The sequence below is a fragment of the Rhincodon typus genome, chromosome 26, assembly GCF_021869965.1.
Source record: "Rhincodon typus isolate 14 chromosome 26, sRhiTyp1.1, whole genome shotgun sequence".
NCBI lineage: Eukaryota > Metazoa > Chordata > Chondrichthyes > Orectolobiformes > Rhincodontidae > Rhincodon > Rhincodon typus.
The window spans coordinates 6,481,304-6,506,653 of NC_063357.1; the positions used below are offsets into that span (position 1 = coordinate 6,481,304).

The 25,350-nt window shown below is 43.6% G+C and overlaps 1 protein-coding gene across 1 annotated transcript in view; it reads right to left on the reverse strand.

Moving 5' to 3' along the window:
- dph1 (diphthamide biosynthesis 1) overlaps positions 1 to 25,350 on the reverse strand; it is a 281,422-nt gene that overhangs the window by 13,838 nt on the left and 242,234 nt on the right. Inside the window, exons 7-8 of the mRNA XM_048612751.1 lie at positions 18,338 to 18,416; positions 12,704 to 12,838 (exon numbers count right to left, since the gene is read on the reverse strand). Of these exons, the coding sequence (XP_048468708.1) occupies positions 12,704 to 12,838; positions 18,338 to 18,416 (214 nt within the window). The remainder of the gene's footprint in view (positions 1 to 12,703; positions 12,839 to 18,337; positions 18,417 to 25,350) is intronic.

The window sequence follows — 25,350 nt, forward strand, 5'->3', positions numbered from 1 at the left end:
ATCTGCAGTTCCTACTATCTCTCATTTAACCTTTCACCAGTTTTAGTGACTTTGATCGAGGGATAAGTAATGTTCGAGATTCCAGTGAGAACCTTCTTGCTCCTCGAAATAATAGCATAACTTACAACAATCTGAGAAAGTTGACAGGCCTCTGTTTAACATCCCAGCTGAAAGGCAGCACCTTTGACAATGCAGTGCTCCCTCAGTACTGCACTGAAACTGTCAGCTTTGACATTTGTACATTGGGTCTTCTAAGACAAGAGCAAGAGTTCAACCTGCTGAGTCATGGTTGATAAGTTGGCTGGATACAGCACAGGCCTTAGCTATGATGCTCTGCAGAACTGCAGGACCCCAGACAGCTCTTAGGGGTTCTGCTGGAACCAATATCATTGAAGGGTAAGGCAGAAGGAGCAAAAGCTTTGGAAAGGGTCAGTCAAATACTGACCATTGGACACAGAAGGCATGGAGAATGGGTCAACAACACAGTTCAGTGAACAGAACTATTGAGTATTGCTGAAACAGGAAACAGAATACCAAAGTAAAGGGGGAACAATATTTGTACAGTGTGAGAAGAGACTGCTGCTTTATTGGTAAGTGAACACTGTCTGGCACATTGAGAATGTCACTAACCAATGTTCACCTCTTAACAGGATATTGGCATCAGACCAAAAAGGCATTCTGTTTATCCCATAAATGGATAATTTGGTAAATAAATTTCAGTGCCAGTGTGATGCCAGGTATCTAGGCCACATAGAATCATAGAATCCCTACAGTGCAGAAGCAGGCCATTTGGCCCATCGAGAGCACACCAACCCTCTGAAGAGCATCCCATCCACTTACCCTATTCCTGTAACCCTGCATTTCCTAGGGTTAATCTACCTAGCCTACACATCCGTGAACACTTTAGACAATTTAGCACGGCCAATCCACCTAGCCTGCACATACTTGGACCGTGGAAGGAAACCGGAGCACCCGGAGGAAATCCACGCAGACACGGGGAGATTGTGCAAACTCCACACAGATAGTCACCTGAGGTTGGAATCGAACCCAGGTCCCTGACGCTGTGAGACAGCAGTGCTAACCACTGAACCACCATGCTGCCCTACATGTACCACTAACTAGTGGATTGTATCTAACAGCTTATCCCTTTGGCTGTTCGGAACAAGCAAGGTACTAGCTGTAGCTGACCAGCCTTTGCTTGCAAATCTCAAAAACGAAGTCTAACATTAGCATTAAGGTTAACATTTGCTGAATAATCCTGAGTGTGCCAAGATTTATGCTGACAACCAATTTAAGATTGTCAGTCAGGCTGGCAGTGTGGTACACATGTGCCTACCAGAAGTGACATATATTAATACACAGGGTCCTGTTCTTTATTAGCATAAATTACATTTACCTGCAGTGTCTGTTTCAACTGGACAAAACAGGTGATAGCCATTCTCAGGTTCATTTCTCAGGGCAGTGGCTTGACCAATCCGAGTCAACTTGCCTAATCTAAATCTAAATAAAGTTTAGCAGTTAACTATCAGTCATCATCTAACTGGAACATTTTCCATGACAACCACTCTAACCATCAGGAGTCCAATTGCCAACCAATCAGCACACTCTTTATATATAGTGTAAAATAACTGCTTTCCTGTTATATTGGTACTTCTTGTGAATTGTCCTGATGACAAGATGGACATCTTTGATAAAATTCTTCCACAATACTCAAACTTGTACAACTAAAAGACCACAGATTTATTAAGATGGTGGAAGGTCTAGATTTAGAAAGAAGAGCAAGCAAGCTTGCCATTCTATAGCACCCTTCGTTGCTTAGCGCATTTGCAGCCAAGGAAGTAGGTCAGGAGTGTTGTTGTAAATTAAGAAATGGCAGCACTGGGCAATCTCTGACCTTTTGAATTATCATCTTCAAAAATGGCAGGAACCCCAAGTGAGAATCCAAAGCTAACAGCCTTCCCATTCTGTCCATTCTTCAAACTTTTTGAGGGCACTATTTCTTTCTCTACCCTGCACATATTTCACTAAGTTGCTGCCTCTCATTAAATGGCTTGTGTTTAAAGGTGATAATTGAAGTCTCATGATGATGGGCAGTCAGTATGGATGGACAGCAACCTATGACTGGAGCCAGAGAGAACAGCAGGATTTACAAAGAGCTGCATGTTAGCTTGTCGTTGAGTTTAAAGGAATCCTCGTTCATGCCAAAGCAATAAAGAATGTTTAATAGCTGAAGGGTATTGATTGCTTTCAATAGTGCCCATTGCATCTTATGCTGTAAAACACAAGGGAAGCAGTTAAAGGCTAATAACTCTGGCTAAACAAAAATGTGAAGGGGATCATCCCAACAAAGGTATTATCGATGAGCACGATCTGAAATAGTCGAGGGACTGATGTGCCACAATCCATCAACACTGGGAATTAGGAGAATCAAGCCCACTTCACAGCAAATTAAAATGATATTTATTCCATGAGATCCTCAAAGGTCCACTTTTCAAGCAGTAGGTCACTTACATTGACTCAGATGTGATTAATTTAGTTTCACCAATGTCAAAGTTGCTGGTTACAGCGTCCTAAAGTGATTGCCCACCACCCTGGACATCAGGCCAAAGCAGCTGCTTTTACACAATCATTCACACCTTATTAACAAGAACAATCAACAGGAATATCACCATTTTAAACTTAATTATCCTCAGATAGACAGCAAGAAAACAAATATCAATTTCAGGAGAAAACATTTTATCCAGAGAGTGATGAGAATGTGGAATACGTTACAACAGGGGGTGGTTGAGATTAACAATGTCAATAAATTGAAGGGAGAAGCTGGGCAACAACATGAGGGAGAAAGGAACAGAAGGATCTGCTGATGGGGTGAGATGGAGAGCGTTGGAAGGAAGCTTGTGTGGAGCACAGACACCAGTACTGACTAGGTGGGCTGAACAACTTGCTTCAGTTTTAAATTCAATTTCCTCTCAGCATCTGGATTACAATTCACATTAACCTCTGATTGCGGTCTGAATAAAAGTCAGTGGAGCTGAAAATAACATGGGATTGGTCGCTACAGGGGAGGAGCATTGATTCACAATGAAAATGAACAGGAGGAAGTTGTTCAGCTCCTTGAGCTGCACCAACATTCTAGATAATTATTGATCTTCTATATTACTGTCATTTTCCTGCTTTATCCTAATATTCTTTGATATCTTTAATATCTAGAAATATATTGATTTTGGTCTCAGTGGTTGGCCTAGCATTTATTGCCCATCCTTCGTTGCCCTCGAGAAGGTGGGGGTGAGCTGCCTTCTTGAACCGCTGCAGTCCACCTGCTGTAGGCAGACCCACAATGCCCTTACGGAGGGAATTCCAAGATTTTGACCCAGCGACACTGTGGGAACAAAGCTATATTTCCAAGTCAGGATGGTGAGTGGCTTGGAGGGTAAATTGTAGAGGGCAGTGTATGCTGTCCTTGTCCTTCTAGCTGGAAGTGATCATGGGTTTGGAAGGTGCTGTCCAAGGAACATCTGTAGTGGTAGGAGTGGTTACTTGTGGATGTGGTGCCAATTAAGCGTGCTGAATAATCCTGGATGGTGTCAAGCTTCTTGAGTGTTGTTGGGGCTGTTCTCTCCAGGCAAGCGAGGAGAATCCCATCACACTCCTGACTTGTGCCTTGTAGATGGTGGACAGGCTTTGGGGAGTCAAGAAATGAGTTACTCACCACAATATTCCTAGCCTCTGACCTGCTCTTGTAGCCACAGTATTTACATGGCTTGTCCAGTTCACTTTCTAGTCAATGGTAACCACTAGGATGCTGATAGTGGGGGCTTCAGTGATGGTAACGCCATATAATGTCATGGGATGATGATTAGATTTCCTCTTGTTAGGAGACCGTTGTTTCCTGGTACTTGTGACCCAAATTGCTCATCATATCAGCACAAACCTGGATACTGTCCAGGTCTTGCTGCACTTAGACCATGGTCTACTACAGTAGCTAAGGAATCATGAATGATGCTGAACATTGTCCAATCACGAGTTAGATATTCCCCATTCTGACCTTATGATGGAAGGAAGGTCATTGATGAAGCTGCTGAAGATGGTTGGGCCTAGAACACTACCCGGAGGAACTCCTGCAGAGATCTCCTGAAACTGAAATGACTGACCTTCAACACAACCATCTTCCTCTGTGCCAGGAATGACTTAACCAGTGGAGAGTTTTCCCCTGATTCCCACTGACACTAGTTTTGCTCGGCCTCCTTCATGCTGCAGTCAAGTTCAGCCTTAATGTCAAAGGCAGACACGCTATCCTCACTTCTGAAAAACAGCTCTTTTGTTCATCTTTGAACCAAGGCTGTCATGATTTCAGGAGCCGAAAGGCCCTTGCAGAACCCCAACTGAGTGTCACTGAACAGGTTATTGCTGAACTGATAATTTCCAACCCTTTACTATTGACCGAGAGGAGACTGATGGGTGGTAACTGACTGGGTGGGATTTGTCTTCCTATCTTTGTGCAGGACTTACTTGAGAAATTTTCCACATTGTTGCATAGATGTCAGCGTTGTAACTGTAATGAAAGAGTATTTGACTAGGGAAGCAGCACATTCTCAAGCACAAGTCTCTTGTACTGTTGCCTGAATGTTGTCAGGGTCCATAGCCTTTGCAGTATCCAATGCCTCCAGCCTGCCCTTCATATCATGTGGAGTGAATTGAATTGGCTGAAGACTGATATCTGTGATACTGGGGACCACAGCAGGAGGTCGAGATGGATCATCCACTGGACACTTCTGGCTGAAGACTGCTACAAATGTTTCAGCCTTATCTTTTGCACTGATCTGTTGAGCTCTTCCATCATTGATATTGGGGATATTTGTGGGGCCTCCTCCTCCAGTGAGTCGTTTAATTGTCCACCATCATTCACGACTGGATGCAGAGCTTAAAGAGGACCCATTGGTTGTGGAATCGCATAGGTGGCTATTACTTGCTGCTTATGCAAGTAGTCCTGCTTTGTAGGTTCACCAGGCTGACACCTCCTTTTCAGGATGCTTGGTGCTGCTCCTGGCATGCCCTCCTGCACTCTCCATTGAACCGGGGTTGATCCGCTGGCCTGATGTAATGGTAGAGTGAGGAAATGCTAGGCCACGAGATCGCCCTGCTTCTTTCCCCTTCAAGTGTTTTATCCAACTGCATTCTGAAGGTGACGACTGGATCCAATCCTAACTACACATTGTGTCAGAAAGCTTCTCCTCATGTCACCTCTGGTTCCTTTGTGAAGATTGTATGGTCCAGCCCAATGTCTGAGACTTGTGTATAGAATCGAGGCTGGGCAGACAGTGCGTCCTGGGGAGGATATCTTTTGAATGGGGCATGGAAATTCCCAAAGGACTACTCAAAGGAGAGCAAGGGAATTCTCTCTGGTGTCCTGGGCACTACCTATCCGTCATTCAACATCATGAGAAAAAGAGTATCTGACCACAATCTCGCTACTATCTGTGAGATCTTGCTGTGCACAATCTGGCTGTTGAGTTTCCTACATTAATTCAGGGATTATGTTTCAAAAACATGCCTCACTTTGCTGCATCCTGAGGACGTGACAGGCACTGTATGAAAGCAACTCCTTTCTTTCAAATAACCCATTAAAATCATGGGTGCAGTCTGGTTGACAGTTTTCATGGTTGGCTGCGTCATGGAAGAAACACGGCGATGCTCAGAGTCAAATGGAGTAAAACCTGTTTTATGTCAATAGCTTCATGTCTGAGTGTGTCACAGGCACATGTCCCACCCCCACAGCAGATGGACTGATGACAACTATCCCAGTCAGAGCTGGGCTCTGTCACATTTGATGACGTGGACAGTAAGTGTAAGTGAGGTCTTGAAAATATATAGCCTGCTGGAATTAATCTAAACAGAGCTGGGGCATGGTGGGGGGTGCTGACAGAGACTACTGGGGCGTGGAATACACCACCGATCTTGGTTCTGAGTTGCACAGGTTAGGAAGGCCTGAGTTTCAGACTGTACAGATATTTTTACTCAATATGTCCAGTTATGTTATGCCACACCTCTGGAGCAGGTGGGACTGGAACCAAGGACTTCTGGCCCAGAGGTTTGGGCACTACCACTGCACCACAACAGCCCGTAGGCTGTGCTTTGGATTTGACTGGCTGATCCCATGGCCTACGAGACCCATAATTACCTTTGTCAATCTGGATCCAGCCAATCAGTGAGAGAGAAACTAAGGCATCTTTCCTTTGTGGAGAAAACCAAAAAAAAACTGCGGATGCTAGAAATCAGAAACAAAAACAGAAATTGCTAGACAAACTCAGCAGGTCTGGCTGCATCAGTGGAGAGGAATCAGAGTTAACGTGTTGTTCTGAACTGTTCTGAAGAAGGGTCACCGGACCCGAAACACTAACTCTGATTTCTCTCCACAAATGCTGCCAGATGCACTGAGTTTTTCCAGCAATATCTGTTTGTGTTTCTTTATGGAGAGTTTGATAACTACTGAGTCTTACCTCTCTGTGCCCCCACCAATCCCACCTGCTCCCCTTTTGTATGCAGCCAGTTAATTAATTCATTAATCAATAATCTCCACCAACAAATCTGCTTAACAATAGTGACAAACCTGAGCACTGCTGTGTCATGCTGGGATAGGAGTTGGCCAAAGATTGCAGTTCTGGTTAAGTGAAGCTTGGATGGGGGGAGTATCTGACAAATAAATGCTCAGTATATGTAACTCAGCCAAAGGCAACTGCTGGAAGAACTATCGCTGCCTTTAATTACCAAGGGCAGGATTAATTTTGGCTGTGGGGTGTTTGTGGTGTTGGTATTGATGGGTGGTAGGAGGTGGGGGGGACCCTGGCCATTTTCCAGCAGGTCTCACTGGGGAGATCCAGCTAGCCACCCATAAGGAGCATGCAACTTACTAAAGTAATTAAAAGGCCACTTGAGGTGTCTGATCAGAGGCTGACTGGAACTCTTGTGGTAGAGTTCCCATCTCTAAGGCAGGAGACCTGGGTTCAAGTCCCGTCCGTTCCAATCCTGTTGAAACAGGTTCACTCAAAATACAGGAATTTTTCACTGGCATATTGTACCCCCCACTCCACTCTGGTTTCAGGAGCAGGGAATCCTGGAATGGCCCTCGCTTCAGGATGTCATGAATTACGAACAACCCACTGACAGCCACTTAATGGTCCCCATTAGCAGCTATTCATTCTCCCAGGCTGACCTTCACCTACCCCTTTGTCTTTTTTTTTCAGATGGACCATTTTTGTTTCTCACTCTTTGGGCTCTATCTCCACCTGTCGTTTACCCCTTCCCCAACTCATTCAAAGGATAACGGCACCACTGGTTAGGTCAGCAATTATTGCCCAAAGAACTTGAGAGAGTCAACTACACTGATGTGGGTCTGGTAGGCCAGACCAGGCTAAGAATGGCAGTTTCCTTCCCTAAAGGACAAGGTCAGAAGTCACACAACACCGGGTTACAGTCCAATTTCACCTGATGACGGAGCAGCACTCTGAAAGCTTGTGATCTCAAATAAACCTGTTGGGACTATAACCTGGTGTCGTGTGACTTCTGACCTTGTCCACCCAGTCCAACATCGGCACCTCCACACCTTCTCTAAAGGACATTAGTGAACCAGTTGGGTTTTTCCGACAATGGACAACAGATTTGTGGTCATCATTAGACTCTTAATTCCAGATTTTGTTATTGAATTCAAATTCCAACATCTGCCATGGTGAGATTCAAACCCAGGTCCCCAAAACATTCGCTGGGTAGCTGAGTTAACAGTCCAGCAATAATACCACTAGGCCTCTCCAGCATTTTTACCAACCTTTTCCCATCCACAATCAGTTCTGAGGAAGGGTCACTGGACCTGAACGTTAAGTCTGCTTTCTCTCCACAGATGCTGCCAGACCTGCTGAGTTTCCCCGGCTACTTCTGTTTTTGTGTCATCGACCTCCCTCCACCCCACTGCCCTAACCCACAACCTGCTTCCTGGCTGCACTGCTGAGCTAGCAGCTCTTCACTTCAAAACTGGAGAAGCACTGAACAGTGTCTGACAGCCGGAGATGCCCTCTCCCACCCTTCCCCACAATGGCAGCCTGTCGCTTCTTCAGTGCCGGCTGCCTCCTATAGGCCCAACGAGAGCCTATCGGCTGGGCACAACTGGGCACAGGGCCTGTTCTCTAGCGTCTGATTGGGCAGTCCAGAGAGAATCGAAAGCAGGGCTGCCTCTCCTCGTGAGGTGTAAGGTTGGGACATGTATTTGAGGTCAACATCAGCACCCATCCCCAAAAGGAACGTCCTGCCCTGCATCCTGTAAAACACCTCCACAAAAATAGAAAGGCTGCATTTAAACTCTACAAGACAAGAAACAAATTGGGTTTGGGAGGTTGTTCTTTCCTCAGATTGTGGTGAGCCTCTAATATATCATTAACCACTGCTGCAAGAACACAAACATTTGGAGCAGCAGTAGTTCCTTTGTCCTTTTGAGCTTGCTCCACCATTCAATAAAATCACAGCTGATCTGATTGTTACTTCAACTCTACGTTTCTGCCTGCCATACTTTAACTCCCTTGTCAATCTAAAATCTATCTAAAACAGCCTTGATTAAGTGCACCGCGGTTCATCAGGGAAAAGAATTCCACAGAATAACAAACTTTCTCTTCTTAAATTGGAGATCCCTATTTTTGCATCCCCTAGTTTAAGATTTACCCCAAGCAGGGAAGCATCCTTGTAATATCCACTCTGTCAAGACACTTAACACTGAAACTCCCTCTCCTAGGAAGCTGTGGATACTGGGGGTCAATTTAATATGCTGGAACCAATGAAGAATAAGGACTTAAAGGATATGGGCCATGAGCTAGTAAGATGGTGGGAAAGGCTTGAGGGGCTGAATGGCCTCGCCCTAATGAGAAAGGTTTTGCTAAAAAGCCTGATGTGAAAATAAACATCAGTCCAATCTTTCGAAATGAGCCCAAAAACCTTTATCTGAGCAGGTCATTAATGAATGATTGCTAAGCACCACAAATATAATCAGAATGTGAATCTGCATTGGTTCATCAGTTTAAGCTTCCCATTGAAGCCAAATAAAATATTTGAAAATGATCTTTGCTTTGTCCATTTAATTCCAAAGGGCTTTCTGTGACATTGAATAATGTTACAGTACAGTAGCCAAAGGACACAGCAACAGTGTAATGGATACCAAGCAAAAGTCTGATGTACTTTGTGCCTGTACCTGAATCTAATGGATGATAATTGCTTATTTATGGAAGTCCTCATGATTGCAGAGCTATTATCTGAGCTCAGTGTATGTGTTCCAATGCACAATTTCACATAACAATGATTAAATGGCCCGATCAGCAGTAAATGTCACCGCACATCGCCTTTTCTGTTTACTAATTCACTGTTTTCTTCCTGAACACCACTGCCATTTTACCTGCATCATTTTGAACATTCAAAGCCATGGGAATGTTCTGAGGAAGGTGTTTAAAGTCGATTCTGGAGTCACTTCAGGACTCTCCTCCCTCTATCCCTGTAACCTCCTTCAGTCTGACAACCCTCTGAGGTGTCTGCAGACCCCAAATTCTGCCCTCTTCCCTATCATTCCCCGGGGCCTCACCACTCCAACCTTACATAACTTTACTCAGCCTAAGCTCTGACGTGCCTTCCCCAACCCTCTCCTTTAAGATGTTCTAAAACCTTTCTTAATGTCCCCTAAAACACTCACTTGTCAACTGCTGCTTTTTTGAAGCTCCTTGGGTCCTTTTACTGCTGTTGGAGGGGCTATACAAATGCAAGTTGCTGTTGCAGCTTTATTACACTGAAAGGATACCCGCAAAGCTGAACTTAAATTTTTGCGGCTGAGGACTGAGGGATGCCAGGTGACCGGAAGCCCCTTTAACACCAGCCCTTGCTTGCAGTGAGTTCGCTCAGCAGCTTCCCCCACTGAGTCAAAGAGGAAGATAACACCTAGTTTTAACATGGGACAGGCTTCTCCAGCAGCTTCAAGACTAAACTACACAGAAGCGAGCTGACTCCAAAAGAACCAGGAACTCCATCTCGATGAGGGGCACAGCCATTGAGGTGGGAAGCAATTCAAAGGGAATGGAAATTGATGAAAAAAGAGAACAGAAACAGAAAGCAAAGTATAGCAGATGCTGGAAATCTGAAATAAAAAAAAACAGGAAGAGCTGGATAAATTTAGCAGGTCTGGCAGCATCTGCGCAGAGGAAAACAGAGTCAATGTTTCCAGTCCGATATAATTCTTGAATTCTGCAAATGTCATATTGGACTGTAAATATTAACTGTTTCTCTCTCTTAGATTAAAGAGAATTAACATGTCAATGCTATTACCAGGCAGACAACTCCCAACGCCCCATCTCTATTGATGCTGCTTTATCTGCTAAGTGTTTGCAGCGCTTTCAGTTTGAATTTCAGATTTCTAGCATCTGCATTAATTTCCTTTTGTTAAGAGGGAGGACGTTTCTTCCTACAACTAATTCCATAGCCCAGAGCCTATGAGAGTACATCATTCAGGTATCTGTAGTGAATACTTGCACTAAATGTCAGATTTTTGCTGTCTCTGGGATTTCTATTGTTATTTCATGGGATCAGGGCATAGTTGGGTAGACCAGCATTTGTTCCCCATACCTAACTGCCCTAGAGAATGGATGGTGAGTTGCCTTCATGAACTACTGTAGGCCATGTGGTGCAGGTACACCCATGGCGCTGCTGGAAAGACAGGCCCAGGATTCTTTCCCAGTGAAGGAATGGTGATATATTTCCAAGTCAGGATGGTGAATGACTGGAAGGAGTACATGCAGGTGATAGCATCCTCATGCATCTGCTGCCCTTGTTCTTTCAGGTAGTACAGGTTGCAAATTTGGAAGGTGCTTCGGAATCTTGGTGAGTTACTTCTGTACATCTTGTACAAGAGACACATTACTGCCAGCGTGTCAGTGGTAAAGGAAGGTGGTGGATGTGGTGCCAGTTATGGAGGTTGCTTTGTTCTGGATGGTGTCAAGCCTCTTAAGTGTTGGTGGAAATGCATCATCCATTGTTGGCAAAGCCAGCATTTGTAGCCCATCTCTTTTGGGCTGTGGTGTTCCAAGCATCTTCTGCCCTCGTCCTTCTAGACGGTAAAGGATCTACCTTAGGATCTTGGTGAGTTGTTGTAGTGCATCTTCTAGCTGGTTGAACTGCTGCCTCTGTGCGTTGAAGTTGTAGGAGTGGATGGAGTGCGGATTGAGTGCTGCTTTGTCTTTTGTTTTGGGCAAAATGTTAAATGGAAGGAGATTTTATAGATGAGGTACAGTTTGTGATGTTGTCACTGTATGTACTCGTGTAGAAGTTGAGTTTCTGAGACCTCCTTTTTAGCCAAATAAGTAGGGGAGTGACTTCCATAGGAGTAATACTTTAGAGAAATTGAAATCTACCCTCTTATGTCTTCTTACTGCATTACAGGTTATGAGATTTGATCAGCTAATTGCAGACATGCTGATATCCCCCCCTCAAACAAAAAAGCACCAAAAAAAGCTAGAAAGTATCTCTGTTAATCTGCATGGACACAAGGAACTGAAAGGCTGCCTTCAAATGAGTGAGTTTGCACCAGAATGCATTTGATTTCAGTGGTGAGTAGATGTTAGGACCATTAGGAACAGGAATAGACCTTTCTGCCCATTGAGTCTGCTCTGCCATTCAATGAGATCATGGCTGATCTGATTATACTCAACTCCACTTTCCTGCCTTTGCCCCATAATCCTTGATTCCCTCACTGATTAAAAATCAGTGTCTTAAAAATCAGGCTATCTCAGCCTTATACTTAATGACAAAGTGTTTGAATTTTTTGGCTAAAGGTCTGGGGTCAACTTATATGCAAGGAATATGGTAAACAAAAGAATGTTCTGGCCGAAAATTGGGTGTTGACTCCTACATGAAAGTGACTATTTCCTTAGTATGTACGGTAAATGTACATGGCCTATGGTGGAATAGACTTGAGAGGCTGATGTCCTTTTCTCATTCCACACTTCCCCTCTCTTTGCTCAGCTAGGAATCAGGGATCTTCTCATTTCATTTTTGAATGTTTCAGTGACATCAAGGTTTCTGGTGACAGCTGGCACTAATGTGACAGAGGAGAGTAGGGTCAGCCAGCGAAACTGGATGGCTCAGTAGGAACTTTTCAAAACATGGCAACTCCCAACTAACATTCGCCTTAAAATCACTGCTTGGCTGTTTGCTGGCATCCATTTTATAGCTTTTGAAAACACTTTTTGTGCTCAGTAACTCCCTGGTCTATGGTCACATAAGCCTGGTTACACACGAGGATGTCTGAGGTTAAAATACAGCAGGAAGGTGGAACTCACAAGGAAACCTGTCTGGATCTGAATCAAACCTCCTGAAAGACTCCTTCCCCTATAGTATCGGGGCCAAATCAAATTTGAAAAGCAAATTGATTCCTTTTGCGTGCACTCTGCTCTGTCTCAGCTAGTTTGGGAGGTACTCCACCCAAGGGCATTTACAAATAAAGCAGGTGATGTGACGTAAGCCTGTGCCACACTCATGCTCCGAATACAGAGGGGCTGTATGATTGTTGTACACATGCCATCGGTACTTGCTCTTTGCCAGATGCTCCTTGGCAAGGAAACCTTTTCACACAGACCATCGACAACAGCAGGAGGACATGAAATATGACTCACTTTGAGTCTCAACTCACCTCCTTAGCCTTGCTGCTCTTCCTTATGGTTTGATGAGTCACATGATTGACAGTCCACGGACCGAGTGATTGGTTGGCGTAGAAATCCATCGGGTATTGATGTTGCCACTCGATCTGTTTGAGAGCCACTGCCGCCTAGACATACAGGGAGGAAACCAGAACTCACTGAAACTACAGGATACACTTGGTCACATCTTTACAGAAACAAAACTACCAGTTTATCACTCACCTAACCAGCTGTACTGGCTTAACATTCCTCTAACTAGCCATACCAGCTTATCACTCATCTGACTAGCTGTACAGGCTAGCTAACCCGTTGTACTGTATTCAGTCTCTTTCCCCTTGGCTGATTCAGATAGTTTCTAATCAACCTGTTCAGAGATGTTATTACACACCCTCTGCAGCAGGTGAGATTTGAACCCAGGCCTCCTGGCTCAGAAGCAGGGACACTACCACTGCACCATGAAGGCCTGACTCTTGGCTGATTCATTATTTTGCCTCCAACTGTCCCTGGATGAAGGGAAAGTTGGGTAAGATGACCCGCTCCTCTATCAATAATTACCTCCTCCCAGACATCCAATGGTTACCTTGTCTTATCTTTTCACTGGATGTGTGTCATTGGGCATTTATTGTCCACCTCAAATTGTCTTGGAAACAGTGGGGGGTGGGGGGAGAGGGGTAGGGGTGGGAGTAAGGGTGGAGGGGTGGGTGATTGAGCTGCCTTCTTGAACCGTTGCAACCCGTGTGGTGTAGGGACACCCAGAGTGGTGTATGGAAGTCATCTGCAGGATTTTGACAATATATTTCCAAAGTGAGGATGGTGTGTAGCTCAGTGGGAAGCTCAGTGCTCCGGGACCTCCAATAATGGAGTTCTCTCTTAAAATTGCGAGGGCTTCCTAAAAGCTGAGAAAAACGTAGAACTTGGATCTTTTAACCCTGAAGTCTTCAGCTCAAGCTGCTTTCACACAGTGAAGCAGACATCCTTGGCCTTATGGGGTTGGGGGGAGTCTCTATTTTTTGTTACATTTTTGGCCCAGTTATCAGTTGAAAAATGGCTGCCCCTTTGTGCTGGAGACTGACAGTGATGAGAGACTATGAGTCTGGTGTTGGTGCCATGGATTTATGCAATTTATCTGAGTGGATCAGGACTCCCTGTGTGACCTTTACTCTTAAGCAGTGCAGACAGTAGATAAAATGAATGAATCTGGTCTGGTGGCTGCTCTCTCTCTCTCTCTCGCTCACAGATAGCCTTATCCTGAATAATTGATATAATTAATCTTTTTATTTCATTTCCTCTCTGTGTGCAGTTAAAGCTTAATTATCAATTGTTTGCTGCAAATTACAATTGCATTATTTCCCCCACATTATTTAGCAATCGATGCTCTGTTTGTTGATTGATGTCCTGAAGCTGCATTGCACTCAATCTTTTTTTTAATATTTGTTTACTTCTAAGTGACTTTCTTAAAAAATCTGCAATTCTTTTCCTCTCTTTGTCAAATCCCTGTTGAATGTGCCGTGACCCTGTTCTTACATGTTGTGCTGTCAGCTTCACTTCACTGGAGGTCATAGTAGAGGATGGTGAAGAGGATTTGGGAGTGGGAGGGCATGGTGGGAGGGAAGGATTAATCCGCTCAGATTTGGGTTGCCAGGAATCCCCTAAAATTAGAAGATGAACCTGATAGCTCCACAGAGGCCGGTATCCTGTCACCAAGTCACCCTTTATTTACACGTGGAGAGTCCCTGACACTGATCCAGCACCCTCAGAGCCAGCTCTCAGGGTGAATAGGATGTGTGATATCCCTGTTCTTATAGAATCCCTACAGTGTGGAAGCAGGCCATTTGGTCTATCAGGTCCACAGTGACCGTACAGCATCCCACCCACACACACCCCCATACTCTATCGCTGTAACCCTGCATTTCCCATGGCCAATCCACCCTAACCTGCACACCTTTGGACTGTAGGAGAAAACCAGAGCACCTTGAGGAAACCCACACAGACAATGGGAGAATGTGCAAACTCCACACAGACAGCCTCCCGAAGCTAGAATCTGTCAGCCAGGGCTCCCTAATTGGATCAGATCTCATTATTATCACTACAGAACCTCCAGAAGCAAGTCAATTCAAAGATTTCAGTCTGAATAAAACTCACACAAAATACTCTTCAAACTCTATTGTTCACGTGATAGAAATACCAAAAGTGGAGACGCAAAAGGCTTATTGGTTTACAATCAAGAATCATCCAAAAAGAAATTAAAGAATATTTATTTTCCAATTGGACAGGGAAGGTAGGACACTCGAGGTGAGTCCTGGGGAAGTTAATAGTGGGTCAGGATCTGGGACTGCATAAAACTAATGTAAGTAAAACATTGGTAATGAGGACATTAATGGAATTAAAGAATGATAAATCCACAGGACCTGATAGTTTCCTTCCAAGGGTGTTAAAGGAAGTAGGGAGCACAATGAAGACACCCAACCTATAATCTTTCAGATACAGGAGTCAGCCTCTGGGTGAGAAAATTGCAATGCCCCTCTGCTTTTTAAGAAGGATGAAAGAGAATCACCAGGGAACTACAGACCAGTTGGGCTAACATCTGCGGTGGGGATATTATTGGAGTCTATAATCAAGGATAGGGTAACTGAACACTTTGAAAATTTTCAATTAATCAGCATGGATTCATGACAGGTAGGTCACATCTGACAAAACTCATTGAATTTTTTGTAAAAGTGACTAGGATAATGGACAGGGGAATATCTATTGAAGTTATTTATATAGACTTCCAGAAGGCATTTGATAAAGTCCCACAAAGAGACTGTCAATTAAAATACAGGTCTGTGGAATTAAGGGCAAATTACTGAGGGTGGTAGATGTTTGGAACTCTCTTCCATAAACAGCAGTTGATGCTAGATCAATTGCTAATTTTAAATCTAAGATAGATGGATTTTTGTTAAGTAAAGGTCTTATGGGATCTGGGCCAAATGCAGGTATGTGTAGTTAGGCCATAGATCAGCCATAATCTCATTGAACAGCAGAGCAGGCTTGAGGGGTTGAATGGCCTACTCCTGTTACTATGTTCCTATGTTAACCACTATATCTACTTTTCCATGCACACCAAGGTCCCTCTGATCCTCGGTGCTTCCCAGGGTCCTACCATTCATCATGTATTCCCTTGCCTTGTTTGCTCTGCCCAAGTGCATCACGTCACATTTATCCAGATTAAATTCTATTTGCCACTGATCAGCCCATCTGACGAGCCCATCTATATCCTTCTGTAGTCTAAGGCTATCCTCTTTACTATTTACTACTGATTTTCACATCATCTGTGAACTTACCAATCTATACTCAAGTCTAAAATGTTTATATATACCACAAACAGCAAGGACCCCAACACTGATCCCTGCAGAATTCCACTGGACATAGGCTTCCAGTCACAAGCACATCCATCGACTATCACCCTCTGCTTCCCGCCACTCAGCCAATTCTAGATCCAATTTGCCGAATTTCCTTCGATCCCAAGGCTCTTGCTATGAGTCTCCCATGCAGGACTGTATCAAAAGTCTTGCTGAAATCTAAGCAGACTATGTCAAAAGCATTGCCCTTATCCACACACCTCGTTACCACTTTGAAAAATTCAATCAAGTTGATCAACATGATCTCTCCTTCAAAAAGTCTGTTCTTGATTAGCCCCTGCCTCTCCAAATGCAGATTAATACTGTCCCTCAGGATTGTTTCCAACAGTTTACCCACCGCTGAGGTTAGACTGACTAGCCTGTAGTTTCCTAATTTCTCCTTTGCTCTCTTCAAGAATAATGGTACTGCATTGGCTATCCTCCAGTTCTCTGGCACCTCTCCTGTGGCCAGACAGGAATTAAAAATCATTGCCGGCATCCTTGCTATTTCCTCCCCTTGCCTCACTCAACAGACTGGGATACATTTCAGATGGTCCTGGAGATTTATCTACTTTCAAACCTGCCAGACTACTCAGAACATGCTCTCTGTGCTAATTTCTTCAAGTACATCACAATCCTTCTCCCTGACATTTTTTACCCATATCATTCCGCTCACTAGAGAGCAGTGACACAAGGTATTCATTTAGAACTCTACCTATGTCCTCTGCTTCCACACACAAATTATCACAGTGCTCTTTAATGGGAGCTACTCTTTCCCTTTTTATCCTTTTACCCTTAACTTATTTGTAAAATAACTTCAATTTTCCTTTATGTTACCTGCCATGAATTTTTCATGCCTCCTGATTTCCCTTTTAAAGTTTCCCCTTGTATGTTCTGTACTCCACTTGGGTTTCTGCCGGTTTGACCCCTCGGTATCTGCTACATGCCTTAATTTCTTTTTTTATAAAGTTCTGTATATCCCTTGTTATCTAGGTTTTGCTGGATTTGTTAGTCCTACCCCACGTCTTTATTGGAACATGTTGGCCCTGTACTCTCCCTATTTCCTTCTTGAATACATAGTAATGCAGAGGCCAGTTTACTGCTCTGGAAACTCAGGTTCAAAACTCACAAAGACAACTGGGGGACTTTAAATACAATAAAAGATCCCAATTGTAAAGTTAGTCTCAGTAATATTGTGCATGTTATTCATAGAATCCCTACAGTGTGGAAGCAGGCCATTCTGCCCACTGATTCCACACCAACCCTCCAAACAGCATCCCACCCAGACCCACACCCCTACCCTATTCCTGTAACCCTGCGTTTCCCATGGCTAACCCACCCTAACCTACACATCCCAAGCCACTACGGGAAATTTAATATGGCCAATCCACCTAACCCCCACATCTTTGGACTGGGAGGAAACCGGAGGAAACCCATGCAGACAGTCGCCCGAGGGTGGAATCAAACCAGGTCCCTGGTGTCATGAGGCAGCAGTGTTAACTACGTAGCCACCATGCCGACCCCGATCCTATCTGATTTACCAATGTCCTTTAGGGAACGAAATCTGCTATTCTTACCTGGTCTGGCCTACATGTGACTCCAGACCCATAGCAATGTGGTTAATTCTTCACTGCTGAAGTAGCCTAGCAAACCACTCCGTAGCAGGGCAGTTAGGGATGGGCAGTAAACATCAGCCTCATCAGTGACACACGTGTCCCACAAACAAATGAAACTGGGTGGTATGTTCCCTTCCATGATACACTGGAGCAGTTGGAGTCCATTCAGTCCCTCAAGCCTGCTGTGCCATGCCAGATTATAGCTGATCATCAACCTCAACCACATTTTCCCACAGTGTCTCCGTAGCCTTTGATGTTAACATTTAGTAATCTCTCAATTTCTGCCTTGAACATACTCAATGATTGAGCTCCGACAGTGCTTTGGGATAGAGAATTCCAAAGATTCAATGCCCTCTAGGCAAGGAAATTCCTTTTCATTATTCTGAGACCCTGCCCCTAGTTCTAGATCCCACAGCTACCCTACCTGCAACTACTCTGTCCATCCTTGTAAGGATTGGTCGATTTAAATGCTGGTACAGGTCTGATGGGCCTAATGGCTTCCTTCTGTGTTCCATGATCTATAGCACCCAGCAGATGCCTCAGAACAGAATGCTGATATCCCACTATATTCCCATGGAGCAGAGTACCAATGGTCTGACTCCACCACTAGTCTGTTCATCTGGCCACTTACCTCATACGGAGTGAGCAGGGGTTTGGAAAAGGCCTTTCCCCAGTCAATGGAAAGTCTCGGACAGGCAACCTGGACCCATCTAGGGAAAGAACACAGCGGCACACACCGAGTGAAGGTCTCATCGGTAAAATACGCAAAGACAACAACAACCAAACTTGCATTTAGATAACATTGTGAACACAGTCAAACATCCCAAAACATTTCTAATAAGGGAATGAGTTACCAATTTTGAACACAAAGGCTTTATTAAGAATAATGAACTCAATCTATTAGCAATTTGCATCAATGTAGTTCTTTTAAGTTAGCAAAATTTCCCGAGGCCAATGCATAGGAGCAAGAACCAGATAAAAAATAGACACTAAGGCAAAAGAGGGGGTATTAGTACATGTGACCAAAAGCTTGACAAAAGAGGTTTTGCAGAGTCTTAAAGAGAGACAGAGAAGCGGTAATTATAGGCAGGGGATCCCAGAGCTTGGATGGCTGAAGGCATGACTGCCAATAGTGGGATACAGGAAACTAGTGATACACAGACTGAAAGAGGGCAGACAGCTCGGAAGACTGCAGGGCAGGAGAAAGTTACATGGACAGCGGACCCTCTCTGCCTATAAGAGGTGGGGGCTGAACTTTGCTGTTGCACTCCTTACACTCTCACCTCCTCCAAAATACAGCAACATCTCATGAAACAACACCCATCCTCCCAACTCCTTGAACCATCCTGTTACTGTGAGGAGGGAAGGCTGTGCGTCTAACCCCAGTTATTCCCCAGTTGGCAATGAGTGCAGGTGGGGGTTAAGTGCTGTGAATGAAGTTGGACACCTGAAATGGACATGGAATTAAGCAACGTCCTACAGACATTTTAGAGGCTAATTTAGTTATTCCTACTGTAAGACAGCTCCTGAATATTTTATATCGAGCAAAGTTACTGGCCATGAAGGTAACATACAACAACTTCCTGGTTTCCCCCAGGGCCACTGGAGTTTCTTTGATCCTTCATTTCCCAGTTTGGCATATCCTGGACGTGTTATGATCCCAGCTGATGTTATTACTGGGCATGTCAGATCACAAATTGAAATCAGGCTTGATAGATCAGATTTTGCTTTTTGTTTGGTTTTAACAACTTGGTTGCTCATTGAAACAAAAGCCGGCAATGGTGCAGATTTAGTTTTAACAATAAAACAATAGTTTACTATGCAAAGAAATTAAGAAAAATAGAATAAACCAAACCATTTATATATAACACATACTTAAAGATTTGAAATATTGTACCATTAATTTCAAAGTCATCCCTTTATAGTACTCACATCGGACAGAATTACCTTCTTGGCCCTCCTGTAAGGTTTAATTTAACTGAGGCTTCAACTCCCAGTCTTTAGAATCTGACGGCCTCTGCTTGGAGCCTTCATACAACATAGCTTATATATTTTCAGCTTCAAATAACCCTTTTAGGGCTTTATCTAAACACTTCCGGTCTGGAACTTTTACTAAACACCTTACATTGACACAACCAATATCTTTTTTTCCCTAAGCTACTGTGATATAAAAAAATCAATCCCTAACCTTTTAAACTGGAGCTGAATACACAATTATTTACTTTGTTTGCTGGTAAAATCTTCCCAATATAAACAAAAACTCATTACTCTCCAGGAATTCTCTCACACCGTGTTTTAAACTAAATCGCCATGATTACAAAAATAAGTTAATAATTAAACCCCTTCAGACATACAGAAAACTCATATGGCATTAGTCCAAAATCAAAACACCAAAATAAATTACTTTAAATTATACCTTCCATTACAGTTGTATGGGCACCTGTCCTAGTAATAGGAGCCAGAAGGAGGCAAATTATTGTTTGAGTTGTGGTGCTAATCCTATAATCTTGCGCTGGGACCATCCATTTTAGCTACAGCGAATTGGGGTGGGGGTTTGTGATCTGCGCCTTTTAGTATTTGAATTTTGAAACTTCTTTCTCTTGACTGGGGTGGGGTTCCACAAATACTCAGGGTTGGGCCTCACAAACTTGATTCTAAGTGGCCAATCAGCTGTGGAAGCGTCACCAGCCCATTCTTGCTCGCTGTCCATTCCACGTGGTTTTCACCGCAGTTTGCAATCAGGACCTGGGAGCTTCCTGATGTTGTTCTAGCCCCCATCAGCTGGACTCATCCCAACCTTTGTTCATCAGCAGTAAGACAGAAAGCCTAGCACAGTCTCAGAAACAGAACCTGCTTGATCTGATAAGTCTGGCTTAAAGTGGTGTCTTTACCATCGCCAAGGTCAATACCAGTAATCCCTTCTTTAAACAAAACTGAATGAGGAAGATCTAAGTGACAACCATTGATGCATCTGTGTACGTTGTTGCACTCTTCAACAAGCTATATTTATGTAGCGCCTTTGATGTAATAAAACAACCCCTAAGCACATCACAGAATCATTATGAAATGAAATACGACCCACAATCACTGATGGAGATATTTAATCAGAGGATCAAAAGCGTGATGAAGATATTTAAGGAGAAATGTGAGGGGCAATGAGAGAATTCCAGAGCTTGGGGCCTGCAGGCACAGCCACCAAGAGAGCAACAATTAATATTCAAGAGTTTGGATTCAGAGCTGTGTAGAGATCTGAGGGCTCAGGGCTGGAGCTGGTTACAGAGATAAGGAACAGTGAGGCTGTGGAGGCTTTTGAAACGACAATGAGAATATTAAAGTCATACTGATTATAAATACACCAGCTTGCACATCCGGGGTTTCCACTGGTTCATTGGCAAGGGCCACACCTTCAGTTGGCCAGCCAGACTTTACATTCTGGAATTCTCTCTTAAACTGCTCAAACTCTCTACTTCCTCCATCTTAAATCTATCTCTTTGTTCTAATCTGTCCTAATTAGACCATTCGTGGGACGCCATCAGATTTTGCGTGATCATGCTCCTGTGAAGCACCTTGGAATGCTTTATCATACCAAAGGCACTCTGTAAATAAATGTTATAGACAGGTTGTTGTTGTATTTAGTAACTTTTTTTGGTGAGGTCCAATTGACTGTCCCCTGTGCTTCTGTTAACTCCTTTAGTAATTTGACTGCACCCAGCCTCTTGGCCCCTTTTCACAGGCTGATCAACCTGTTGCTTTTCTTCCAGCATTTTCTATTTTCGCCTCCTTGCTGTTTCCATGCCTGGCACCATGTCAGACTGTATCTATGCAGGGTCACGCACACCAGGCTGATACAGCCTCTCAGACAAGGATCATCCAGAATAAATAAGTCAGCAGAGACAACACATTTCTGGAAAGTATGCTGCGTGAAATTATAGGGGCTTAGCTAGGCATTAATCTGCACTCTACACACGCCAGGTTCACTGGGATCATTTTTCTCCCTGGATTTGTATAAATAGGACAATTCTTTTTCTGACATAAGTGAAAAGTGACAAAAGCTCCGGTCTGTATGATGTGGTGTTACCTTGAACGTTGCCCTTGGCAACCGAGGCTTTAAGTTGCAGAATTCTACAATTAACATTGGCGTGCCTGGGTAACTGGTCACTGTTCTTGCTCTGAATCGCCTGCCCAGCTGCAAAAAGGGGGACACTGGAGGTGTCCGTTCATACAAAGCCAGGAAAAGGTTCCAAACTGAAGAATTATTTCAACATGCAAAGTGGCTAGAACTGCATTCCTGGGAGGTACAACATCAGGGTTAAGTGTTACACTTAGAGATGGTCATTGTTCTTATTGCAATATAAATGGGCTTTAGAGGAGTTTGACTGTAAATTGGAAAGAGTTGGAAAGAAAGTTGCTGCTTCTGAAGTTTCAAAAGGTTTCTCTTCTTTTGCTAAATTATTGTGATTGCTTCAAATTTGGCATTCTGCATTTATCCCGACAACAGCAAGATGCATACCTTAGGCAACACAGTTCTCTCTCCCTCTTCAGAAATATTTATTTATTCTTTCATGGGATGTGGGTTACTGACATGACTACCATTTGTTGCCCAACCCTAAATACTCTAAACTTAGTGTGTTGCTCAGCCATTTCACATTGCTGAGGGTCTGGAGTCACGTGTAGGCCAGACCAGGTAAGGACAGCAGATTTCCTTCCCTAAAAAATATTAATAAACCTTTTACAACCGTCAAGGATAGTTCCATGGTCACTCGCTCTGAGACTAGTTTACAATTCCAGATTTTTGTTAATTTGAATTTAAATCCGACCAGTTGCCGTGGTGGAATTTGAACCCATGTCCCACAACATGAGCCTGGGTTTCCAGATTACTAGTTCAGTAATGTAACCACTATGCCACTATCTTTCCCCCAAACTACTAATGTTCCAGGAGATAGGTTCAAATCCCACCATCCAGTTAGTGATAAATCTGAAATAATAAAAAACTAACCCTGGTGGTGAACATGTAATTATTGTTGATTGTTGCAATCTGGTTCACTAATGTCCTTTAGGGAAGGAAAACTGCTGTTCTTGACTGGTCTGGCCTACGTGCAACTCCAGACCTACAGCACTGAGGGACTCTTAGCTGCTCTCTGGGCAATTAGGGATGTGCAGCAAATGCTGGCCCAGCCACGCTGCCCACATTCTGTGAACAGAGAAAAGAACCTCCATATTACATGATGGCATAAAGAAAGAAAACAGACAAGGAGGTCCGTGATAGAGTAGAGGGCAGGAGAGATGAAATGACACAAGCTTTCATGGTACAACATCAAAGGGAAGTGGGAATGGGATAAGTAAAGAAACAAAAGGTTTGTCTAGACAAGGTGTGAATGACAGACTCAGTGGACAGCGAGTCATCACGTAGTGAGGTTATATTCAACTATAATCGTGACAAGACAAGGTTATAACAGACACTGGATTATAACAGACTAATTGGACACTTGGTTATTACGGACTGACTTAAGACACTTGGTTGTTACAGATTGACTGAGCACCTGATTATAACAGGAAATTACAAAATATTTTATGAAAAGAGGTGAAATGTAAACTGTTAAGGTTTCCAGGGAGCAATAAACAGCATAAACATTTGATTAATATTCTTATATTATTTATTATCTATTAATAATATCATTATGTTGAATGTCTGTGCCATTTGTATCTTCTGAATGGGAAGCAGGTTGACAACACATAAAATGGATCTATCTGTTAGAGCCCTCTGAACTACCGGGCAGGGGAGTGGCTGGGTGTCATTGAGTAGGTTGACACTGTATTGATTGAAATTATGCTGTTAATTAAAAGGAAACATGAGTTTCCTCTACGGGTAACACAAAAGAATTGACCAAAAAAAATTACAAGTACCAGTTTGACAGCACAGAGCCATGTTTGCTTTGTTCCTGTGTAATTTGCCCATTAACCACACTAACAAAAACTGAAGCCTTGTTGCGTGTGAGACCTGTGCTATCTAAGTAGCCTGTCAGCTTGGCTCCATTGCTATTATTATCGCTGGAGGTTCTGGGTTCAATCCCCACTCTGAACAATTAATCAAGGCTGACAACAACGCAGCACTGAGGCAGTTGCAGCATTGTCAGGACAAAAGTACTTGTATTTATACAGTACCTTTCTCAACCTGAAGGTGTCCCAAAGCACCTTATTGCCAGTGAAGTGCATCACTGCTGTAACATCAGGAAGGCAGCAGCTAATGTTAGCACAGCAAGCTCCCACAAACAATAAAATAATAATCTGTTCCCATTGAAGTGATGACGTTTGAGGGATTACTGTTGCTGCGTTCTCTTAGTGTTGCACATGATGATCAGCCTGGGCTATCTGTTCCAGTCTCTTGAATCAGAAGGTTATGGCTTGAAATTCCAAGGAGACTTGAGCACACAATCTAGGTGGTGACACTCCAGTGCCATACTGAAGGAGTGCTGCACTGTTGCAAGTGCCATCCTTCAGGTGGGATGTTAGACCGAATGCCCTCTTAGCTGGATGGAAAATATTCCATGGCAGCATTCCGAGAAAGAACAAGGATGGCTGGGTTTCTTGCTGGTAGTGGGCTAAATGCTTATCCCTTGGCCAAACTCACTTAACAAAAACAGATCCCCCAGCCCTTCTCATATTGCTATCTATGAGAGCTTGCTGCATGCAAATTGGTTACCACATTTCTCAGGTTAGAAATGTGATAGAACTTCAGAAGTACTTCATTGGATGTTACAAACTTTGGCACATCCTGAAGTCAGGAAAGATGCTATATAAATTCACATTCTTTTCCTATTTGTTACAAAAACACTTCTAGCTGTAAAAAGGAGCTCAATTTATCACAAGGGAATATGAGTCCACCTACCATCTCAGAGCCTGGGGAGTCAGTGCCCATTCTCTTTGGTTTGTAAGACTCAGTATTGTTTAACAGTCTGAAATGATGGAAACATCTAGTCCCATGTCAGTGTTTTGACAAGACAACTAGAAAAAGCAGTGAAAATAGCCTGTGGATATATCCTGCCACTTCTGATTGTCACAACTAGCAAATGGACTGTATGGTAATTAAACTGGGGGTCACTGGAAAGTATCACGTACAACTTTGTCTTTCAATAAAAAATCTACTATAGCAATGAAGATATTGCAGGCAGTGTTAGCATCAATTTATTAGAGGTATCTCCTGCAGGAAAGGCATGAACTGGATGGGCTGAATGGCTTCCCTCATGACTGTATGATCCTATGGTCAGGCAAGTTATTTGGCCCACTCTGTCTGTCATGGGTCTTTTGCAATTCAAAACTGTCCATATATTCTTTGCTGGTCACGCTGTGACAAAATTCCACCGATGTCAACAGGAGAGACACAGGAAGGATGGCTCCCCCCAGCTCTGGTGTGTCTAGATCCAGGGACCATTGTCTCAGAATGAGAGCTTGGCCATTCAGGACTGAGATGAAGATAAATTTCTAGCCCAGAGGGCTGGAGGAAATTTGGTCATTGAGCATGTTCAAGACAGATTGATAGATTTCAGGAAGCTAATGACATCAAAGATTATAGGGATAGTGTGGGTGAATGGCATTGAGGTGAACGATCAGCCATGATAGCAGTGCAGGCTCGAGGGGCTGAATGGA